The sequence below is a fragment of the Salvia hispanica genome, chromosome 3 (assembly GCF_029641045.1).
Source record: "Salvia hispanica isolate PSC_SH4W2 chromosome 3, Shi_PSC_v1, whole genome shotgun sequence".
Taxonomy (NCBI): domain Eukaryota; kingdom Viridiplantae; phylum Streptophyta; class Magnoliopsida; order Lamiales; family Lamiaceae; genus Salvia; species Salvia hispanica.
In genome coordinates this window covers 53,989,742-53,999,929 of record NC_142694.1, presented here as the reverse complement: position 1 = coordinate 53,999,929, position 10,188 = coordinate 53,989,742, and the positions used below count along the sequence as shown (strand labels likewise).

The following is a 10,188-nucleotide window of genomic DNA, read 5'->3' as shown; positions in this document are numbered from 1 at the left end:
ATTAATTAATTTTGTTCTATTGGATGGTGTTATTTTTTTGAATAGAAGTTGTGAACGAAAATTAACTTTTTTGCGAATGAATAAAGTTATTCCACAATTCTAGTGAATACAAGTTTGTGTGAATAAAAATCTAATTTTGTGATTTTTTTTTAATTTTATGCATAAAAGTTGTAATAATTAAAATTCGTTGCTTTTGCAAATAAATTTTTTTTGTGATTTTTGTGAAAAACGTTTACGTTCTTATAGATAAAAAAATTTGATCATAATGGAGTATAAAAAAGTTATTGTTCTTATAGACAAATAAAGTGTGATAACTAATATTGATTAAATAGCTTAGATGCTTAATATAAATTTAAATTACCCTAATTAATCAATTAGTATAAACTAATAACAGTTTTTATCCCTCCGTCCTCCATAATTTGTCACCATTTGACATGGCACAGGTTTTAAAAAATGTACTCGAGTTGATAAAGTTAGTGGCATGTGGGTCCTACTTTTATGTATTAGTTTTATAATAAAATGTGAGTGAGAATGAGTTAGTGGAATATGAGGTCCACTACCAAAAATTATAAAAGTGAAAGGTGACAAATTTTTAGGGACGGACGAAAAAGGAAATAGGTGACAAATTTTCAGAGGCGGAGAGAGTAATATTGGAGAGAAAAATCAATTTTTTTTTGTAAATAGTGAAAAAAATCAAATAGAAAGTGAAAAAAATAGAGCACACTAAAAACTATTTTTATATTAAATTATTTTCACTAAAATTTATAAAGACTAATTTGATTTAGAACTCATGTATGTTAATATATAAAGACAACAAAATTATACTAATATTTTATATTTAAATATGTCCAATCGTCAACCATCACTTGTGTCATGAACAGTAGAAGTCGCAGCATGCAGGCCGCCATTGTCAGGCGGTTCACTGAAACGACTAGAATGCCCTTTTAGGGCTTAAGAACTATATAGTCAGAAAAAACACGATATGTGATTATGTTTAAGGTTACGGTTGCGATGTTTTTTTTTGTTAGGGGCCTGCAGTGACACAAAGAGAAACGTAAGAGACTTTTTACGTAGTTCACTCTAATTTTTATTCTAGAAATATCACGATTTAATAAATACTCTATATATTAAACTGAAAATTATTTATAACTTTCAATAAGCAGCAAAACTATTTAAATATTAGTAGTATTATTTACAATTGATTATAGTAAGATTAAAGTGGAAACTAACTTTAGAGAGAGTAAATATAAATTATTGGCAAATACTCCTTTCGTCCCCGATTAATTGTTACTCTTTTCCATTTCGGTTCATCCCTCAATAATTGTCACACTTCATTTTTACCATAAATGGTATATAGGTTCCACATTCCACTAACTCATTTCACTCACATTTTATTATAAAACCAATATAAATAAGTGGATCTTTTCCAACTAACTTTTCTTTACATTTCGTAAAATCCGTGTCCGGTCAAAGAGTGAGAATTAATCGGGGATGGAGGGAGTAGTATGCAAATGTTAATTCTGCAATGTTAATTCTACTTAATTCTCCGCACCAATCAGTTATGGGCTACATATAGTTTTCTACTATTAGAAGGATATTTCGTCGTTACATCGCATGCATACTTTTATGCCACTAGCTCTTATAAAAAACCCTAATTGTCTGAGCTAGGTCTACTTAATTTATTCCCATTCCCAAATTTAAAACCAAACTCAAACGACAATGAGTAGTCAAACATGTCTCCCCTTGATCCTGGCAATCATCCTCAGCAACCTCTCCGCCGCCGTAACAGCCCAGAGCTACGGCTGCTTCGGCAGCAACTACACCGCCAACAGCACATACAGCGCCAACCTCATCTCACTCGTTTCGTCCCTTCCAGCAAACATCACCGACATAGGTTACCACAACGCCATCGCGGGCCAATTCCCGAACCGAGCCTTCGCTAGCGCGCTCTGCCGAACCGACTTCCAGTTAGAGGAATGCCGCAGCTGCCTCCGAGGATCCATCGACCGGCTTCTCCAGTCGCTCTGCCCCAACCGGAGACAGGGAATCTTATTCCGAGAAGCGTGCACTCTGCGCTACTCTGACAAGCCCATATCCGGCGACGTCGGAGCTCAGCCATACGTTGTCCGTTCCAGGGGCATCCGGAATTTAAGCAACCCCGAGCAGTTCAACCAGCAGCTGCAGGTGCTGCTCAGGGAGCTTCGCGGCCAGGCGGCTGCGGGAGGCCCGTTGGTGAAGATCGCGGCGGGGAATGGGTCAGCCCCGGATTTTCAAACGATGTTCGCGATGGTGCAGTGCGCGCCGGATCTATCGATGGAGATCTGCGCCGATTGCTTGATCAGGGCGGAGCAATCCATCTGTTGTGATTACAGGGTACGGATTGTTGTGAATATGCCGGGCTGTTATCTTGAATATACTATCTACCCCTTTTATAATATTAGTCGGATCGAGCAAGTTCGAGCGATGATAGCAGCTCCCCTGTCTCCTCCGCTGCAGACTCCCACCACACGATCATCGCCAGGTAAATAATACTCCGTCATTCGGTCATTAACAGTCTCATTTCACCTTTATAGTTTAAATGTCGCATTTCAATTTTTACTAATTTTGGCAAGTGGCCTCACATTCCTCTAATTCAATTCATTCACATATATTTGGGACGGGGAAGTACATAGTTTTGAAATAGTGCCATGTATTTGAGTTTTTGCTACACTTATGCTCTAAAAATAAGGGTTATGGTTGATTTTGTCCTGAGGCGTGTACTGCAAAAAATGTACCACTGATTGGGTAATTACTACTTATCACTTAGTACTCATCATTTTATTTTAGCAAAAGGTTTTAGTGATTGTAACACTTTTATCCCAAAGATGTCACGAATTCACGATAGGTACTAAATGACAATTTTTCCTACATGTAAAGGAGTTTGTAATGTGGATTTTGCAGGAAACGACGATGGTAATAGCACTCGAACAGTGATCATTATTCTTGTTCCAATTGTTGCGTCTCTGCTTATTGCTGCTTGTGTTGGCAATTATGTCAGAAAGAGATTGAAGAAGAAAACAATGCACATCACATTACAAAGTAATCCAGTTATTTTCATTTATTTATTCATCTTGTGATGCGTATTACTCCAGTTTCTAACATATTCTATTTCATTTATCTGGTTTAACTATTTTAAATAGGATTTTTTATAACTATTTTAAATAGGATTAGATGAGGAGGAAGATGTAAGCACCCTCATTTTCGATTTTGAAGAGCTTGTAGCTGCCACCAACAATTTCTCCAATAGTAATAAAATTGGACAAGGTGGATTTGGTGCAGTTTATAAGGTAAATATTGTAACCTACTTGTTATATATAGCGCCAAAATTAGTCTGTCGTTATAAATTGTGAAATCAAATTTTAGCCATCAATTTAAAATTACCTGCATTGTTTCAGTATGACCGGTATAAGCAATCTATGTTCGCCACGACTAGAACGAATAGTTCTTATTCATATAAGTTGCAACAAGTTTAAATTTAAGTCTCTTCGTATTGAAATTACCTAAAATTCACGAAAATTAAGGAGGTAGCTAGGCATTAGATTTCCAACATCTAAAATGTACTACTATCTCTTACTAATCAATTATCAATTTGTAAAGATAAAAGATAACAAACTTCATTCTTTTAGTTTTACCCATGTTATTATAATTTGATTTATGCAAGAATTTATTTTAGGGAAAACTTCGGAATGGCCAACAAATTGCAGTGAAAAGGTTATCAAGAAACTCAGATCAAGGAGAATTGGAGTTCGAGAACGAAGTGGTGTTGATGGCCAAGCTTCAGCATAGAAATTTAGTAAGGTTGTTGGGATTTTCACTACAAAGAGCGGAGAGGCTTCTCGCATATGAATTTGTTCAAAATGGGAGCCTAGATTGCTCTGTTTTTGGTGATTCCTTCTTTCATTTTGGCCACTTAATCAAAACATCCTAATTCTGTTAACTAAAAATTGATGTATATATATGAATATTGTTGAGGAATAGATCCGATGAAGCGTTTGGCTATTAACTGGGACAGCCGATACAAGATCATAAAGGGCATCTCCAAAGGACTTGTTTATCTGCATGAAGACTCTCGGCTTCGTGTAATTCATCGTGATCTTAAAGCGAGCAACGTACTCCTAGATGAAGATAACAACCCTAAAATCTCAGATTTTGGTATGGCAAGATTGTTCGCACAAGATGAAACACGAGCCAATACACGCAGAATAGTTGGAACCTAGTAAGTCCACTCATCATGTTAAACTATTTACTTAAAATTGTTCTTTTATTATGCCATCTTTTTGGCAGCGGGTACATGGCACCAGAATATGCACGAAACGGGCATTTTTCGATGAAGTCAGACGTGTTTAGCTTTGGAGTGTTGGTGTTGGAGATTATCAGTGGACAGAGTATCAACTCTTTCAAGGATGTGGAGAATGGAGAGAACGTGGAATACATGCTTAGCTTTGTAAGTTGAAAATTTCTCATTCATTTTAGTAGTTAAAATGTCAACATAGATTTGGTAATATCATTAGTATTTTACAGGCATGGAGAAATTGGCTTGCGGGAACAGCGAAGAAGATGATTGATCCGGCAATGATGTCTGCTTCAGCCTGTCAGAATGATATGCTGAGATGCATTCATATCGGTTTGCTGTGTGTTCAAGAAAATGCAAGTGATCGGCCAACGATGGCTTCGGTTGCGATGATGCTTCACAACTTGTCTTCCACTTCCCCGATGCCTTTGCAGCCGGGGTTTCGTGCCTAGAGGCAACGACGATATCAAAGCAACTGGGTTTTCCAGAAATGAAGCAACGATCAGTGAGTTGTATCCGCGTTAAATTGTTTCGAGCACAAATTTAATTTTGTTGCTTCATTCATTTATGTTTCTCTTTTCTGTTAGCACCATAATCTTTCCCAACTATTAATCTTTGCTTTTTACAGAATTTGGAATATAATTGTCGGAAGCTAATCACAGGAAAATTTTCCAGTTCAAGGTTAAAATGGGGAAAGTGAATTACTAGTGTAATTTTGTGAAGATAGTGGCATTTGTTTCATTATGGAAAGTTGTCCCCAACTCATTACCATATGGCCATATTTATTAATTTATTTAAAACTTATACCACTAAGCAATTACAATATATTAAACATTAACAATAATGTGGATCTCACTATCCACTAACAATACTTTTAACTACTCTTCTTAATTATTCGTTTTCTTATTTTTTTCAATTGTGCATTAATTCACAGACGGAGGTAGTACGTGTATTAACTATCCCACATTGATTTTAGAGCCTTCATTAATCTTATATTTAAGAGGCTAAATTATTACATATAATAATTAAAATGGACAAAGATGGGCGGTAAACCTCACACGCATGCCGCTGCCTCGCCTCGCCTCGTGGATGCAGAGGTCGAGGTTGTGAGCCTTGGTCCGTAGTCAGAGGTGGCCACATCGCCAATATAACGAGGTGAAGCAAACGTGGTCATTTCACTCCAGCAATGATGACAGACTTAAGTTTTGTTAACCTCAATAACCTCATGCAGTTGATTACACCTATTAAATGGTTGTCAAGTCCATGCATACAAGATACCAAAATCTCTACATTCACAATATTCAAGTTGTCAAGCTTTCTCTCTTCCTAGTCTTTTGTTGAAATTTTGCTTTGTCCAGTTTGCGGGAGCTCTGACGCTAGCGGTGTTACATCTTTATATTTTATGAAAACCCACCCACATCCACTACTTCATGAGTACATAATACATTCTCGTTCATGTGTAAGAACATGCAAAGCCTAAACATCTTTGTTGGGTGTTATTTTATAGGGACAAGATGCGCAAATATCTTTCATTCTTTTTTTCAGAAGGCTTGAATGCCTTTCATTGTTATAGACTTAGAGCATCTCCAATGGCTTTAGGCCAGCCATAGGCTAGCTACAGGCTAGCCACTCTCTCTCTCTGTCACGTCATCAGCACTAAAAATCCACCTGACACATCATCATTTTAATCAAAATTCGTTATTTAACATGCGTTATTTTATTTTTTGCTAATAATTTGCAATTACACCCACATCTTGACTGTTTGTTGACATCCTTTTACAATTATATTTTCACTATCACATTCCTAACATAATCTATTGCTAGCAGTTGATAGACTAAAAGGGTGTTTGGTTGAGGTAGAAGCTAATAAGGCATCCACAATGTGGAAGATTCCGTAGAAAATAGATAATTTGAGAGTCTCAAGATCGTGGGAAAGAGTACCTTTAGGGTATAATTATTATGGTAGACTCACAAGTTCATAAGTCCCTAGGCACATTTACTTCTCTAGTCCTATAAATAAATAGGAATGTATAATGTATTTCAAACAATTCAAGCCATTCGATATATTATTCTAAAGTGAGAATAAATCTCAGCTTTTGTGAAAGCATATTAATTTTTTTTCTAGAAATATCACAATTTAATAAATACTCCATATTAAACTGAAAATTATTTAGGCCCAAATTTTGTTTGGAACATATATGACTTTCAATAAGCAGCGAAACTATGTAAATCTAGTGGAGTATCATTTACAATTAATTGATTACAATAGTATTAAGATTAAATGGAAACTAACTTTACAGAGAATAAATATAAATTATTGGCAAATAGCATGTAAAGGTTAATTCTACTTAATTCTCCGCACCAAGTTGTAAGTTGTAACATCAGTTATGGGCTACATATAGTTTTTATATTAGAAGGATATTTCGTTGTTACATCGCATGCATGCATTTCTGCCACTAGCCCTTATATAAACCAACTTGTCTGCTATTGGTCTATTTATTTCTTCCCATTCCCAATTTTAAAACAAATCTCAAACGACAATGAGTAGTCAAACATGTCTCCTCTTGATTCTGGCCATCCTCACCAACCTCTCCGCCGCTGTAACAGCCCAGATCTACGGCTGCTTCGGCAGCAACTACACCGCCAACAGCACATACAGCGCCAACCTCATCTCCCTCGTCTCGTCCCTCCCACCAAACATCACCGACAACGGTTACTACAACGCCACCGCCGGCCAAGCCCCGGACCGAGTCTACGCCACCGCGCTCTGCCGAACCGACTTCCAGTTAGAGGAATGCCGCAGCTGCCTCCGAGGAGCCATCGACCCACTTCTCCAGTCTCTCTGCCCCAACCGTAGACAGGGGATCTTCTTCCGTCAAGCGTGCACTCTTCGCTACTCCGACCAGCCCATATCCGCCGGCGCCGGAGCTCAGTCATACTATGTCCGCTCCTTGGGCGTCCAGAACTTGAGCAGCCCCGAGCAGTTCAACCAGCAGCTGCGCGTGCTGCTCAGGGAGCTTCGCGGCCAGGCGGCCGCGGGAGGGCCGCTGATGAAGATCGCGGCAGGGAATGGGACGGCGCCAGATTTTCTGACGATGTTCGCGATGGTGCAGTGCGTGCCGGACCTCTCGGCGCCGGGCTGCTCCAATTGCCTGATCAGGGCGGAGCAATTGCTCTGTTGTGATAACAGGGTACGGATGGTTGTGAATATGCCCGGCTGTTATCTTGAATATACTATTGCTCTCTCTCCCTTTTATAATATTAGTCGGATCGAGCAAGTTCGAGCGATGATAGCTGCGCCCCTGTCTCCTCCGCTGCAGGCTCCCGCCACACAGTCATCGCCAGGTAATTTGTCGATAAGCTCAGTTTATTACTCTCTCCGTCAGTCATTAAATGTCTCAGTTTTTTCTTTTAAAATAAGTTGGATCCACTTTACATTAACCTTTTCTATATTATTAATTTTCTTTTACATAGTCAAACAATTTTTTTGAAATCCGATTATACAAGTACATAGTTTTGAAATAATCCATGTATACGAGTTTTTTGTTTCACTTATGTGATAAAAATAAGGGTAATGGTTGATTTTGCCCTGTCGTTTTAGGAGTGTATTGGAAAATGTTTTAGTGATTAGATAAATACTAGTATCACTTAGTGCTCGTCATTTTATTTCAGCAAAAAGTTTCGGTGATTGGATCACTTTAATTCAAGAATGTAACGATATGTATTGTATGAAAATTTTGCCTATATGTAAAGGAGTTTGTAACGTGGATTTTGCAGGAAACGACGACGGTAATAGCACCCGAACCGTGATGATTATTCTTGTTCCAATTGTTGCGTCTCTGCTTATTGCTGCTTGTGTTGGCACTTATGTCAAAAAGAGACTGAAGAAGAAAACAGAGCACATCACATTAGAAAGTAATCCAATTATTTTGGTTTAATTTTTAATCAATCTTGTGATGCGTATTACTACAGTTTCTAACATATAATTACATTTTAACACATTTATGTGGTTTAACTATTTTATATAGGATTAGATGAGGAGGAGGATGTAAGCGCAGAAGAGTCCCTTATTTTCGATTTTGAAGATCTTGTAACTGCCACCAATAATTTCTCCGATACTCATAAAATTGGACAAGGTGGATTTGGTGCAGTTTATAAGGTAAATACTAAAACCTACTTGTATTATATAACTCCAAAATTAGACGGTATAAATTGAAAATCAAATATTAGCCATCAAATTAAAATCACTCTTAGTTTTATGCAGTTTTCCCTGTTAGCATATAGATCCAATTTAGTTGGTAAGAAAAAGAATTATTCATACCAAACTACCAATAGTAACCTGCACTGTTTTTGTATGATTGTATAAGCAATCTCAGTTCGTATCAGAATATCAGGTGTACTATGCTCGAGTTGTAACAAGTTCAAAATGACATTTAAGTCTCTTTGTATCGAAATTACCCTAAATTCATTAAATATAGCTAGGCATTTGATTTCCAATATCTATACCATTGACTCTATAATATACTAGAATCTCTTATTAACCAATTATCCATTTGTAACGATAAAAGATACTAGCAAACTATTCATTCTTTTAGTTTTACACATGTTATTATAATTTTATGTAGGGAACACTTCGGAAAGGCCAACAAATTGCAGTGAAAAGGTTATCAAGAAACTCAGAGCAAGGAGAATTGGAGTTCAAGAACGAAGTGGTGTTGATGGCCAAGCTTCAGCACAGAAATTTAGTAAGATTGTTGGGATTTTCACTACGAGGTGCGGAGAGGCTTCTCGTATATGAATTTGTCCAAAATGGGAGCCTAGATTGCTCTGTTTTTGGTAATTCCCTCATTCATTTTAGCCACATGATAAAAAACATCCTAATTCTGTTAACTAAAAATTGTTGTATGTATAATATGTATATTGTTGAGAAATAGATCCAATGAAGCGTTTGGCTATTAACTGGGACAACCGATTCAAGATCATAAAGGGCATCGCCAAAGGACTTGTTTATCTGCATGAAGACTCTCGGCTTCGTGTAATTCATCGTGATCTTAAAGCGAGCAACGTGCTCCTAGATGAAGACAACAACCCTAAAATCTCAGATTTCGGTATGGCAAGATTATTCACACAGGATGAAACACGAGCCAATACACGCAGAATAGTTGGAACCTAGTAAGTCCACTCATCATGTTAAACAATCAAGTTAAAATTGCTCTTTTATTATGCCTTCTTTTTGGCAGTGGGTACATGGCACCAGAATATGCAAGAAACGGACATTTTTCAATGAAGTCGGATGTGTTTAGCTTTGGAGTGCTGGTGTTGGAGATTATCAGCGGACAGAGCAACAACTCTTTCAAGGATGTAGAAAATGGAGAGAATGTAGAATACATGCTTAGCTTTGTAAGTTGAAAATTTCTCATAGATTATAGTAGTTAAAACATCAACATAGATTTGGTAAAATCATTAGTAATTTTCAGGCTTGGAGAAATTGGCGTGCGGGGACAGCGAATAAGATGATCGATCCGACATTGATGTCTGCTTCGGCCTCTCGGAATGATATGCTGAGATGCATTCATATCGGTTTGTTGTGTGTTCAAGAAAATGCAAGTGATCGGCCGACGATGGCTTCGGTTGTGGTGATGCTTCAAAGCTTGTCTTCCACTTTCCCGGTGCCTTTGCAACCGGGGTTTTTCGTGCCTAGTAGCGACGATGAGATCAAAGCAACTGAGTTTTCCAGAAATGAAGCAACGATCAGTGATTTGTATCCGCGTTAAATTGTAAACACAAAGTAATTTTTTTCCTTCATTCATTTCATTTACTGTTTTTATTGATATATAGTGTATACTAAAATTTGTGAA

The 10,188-nt window shown here is 37.5% G+C and overlaps 1 protein-coding gene and 1 pseudogene across 2 annotated transcripts; both read left to right on the top strand.

Moving 5' to 3' along the window:
* Positions 1–1,699: 1,699 nt before the first annotated feature.
* On the top strand, positions 1,700–4,960 carry LOC125216545 (cysteine-rich receptor-like protein kinase 8; annotated as a pseudogene). Its single transcript, XR_016136689.1, has 7 exons — positions 1,700–2,521; positions 2,941–3,078; positions 3,205–3,326; positions 3,713–3,923; positions 4,018–4,255; positions 4,324–4,483; positions 4,561–4,960. The product of XR_016136689.1 is annotated as a cysteine-rich receptor-like protein kinase 8 (transcript).
* A 1,892-nt stretch (positions 4,961–6,852) lies between these two features.
* On the top strand, positions 6,853–10,188 carry LOC125216549 (cysteine-rich receptor-like protein kinase 8). The gene is made up of 7 exons (XM_048118291.2): positions 6,853–7,675; positions 8,108–8,245; positions 8,359–8,489; positions 8,956–9,166; positions 9,265–9,502; positions 9,571–9,730; positions 9,808–10,188. The coding sequence occupies exons 1-7, from the start codon at positions 6,871–6,873 to the stop codon at positions 10,102–10,104; spliced, it is 1,980 nt and encodes a 659-aa protein (XP_047974248.1). The 5' UTR covers positions 6,853–6,870; the 3' UTR covers positions 10,105–10,188.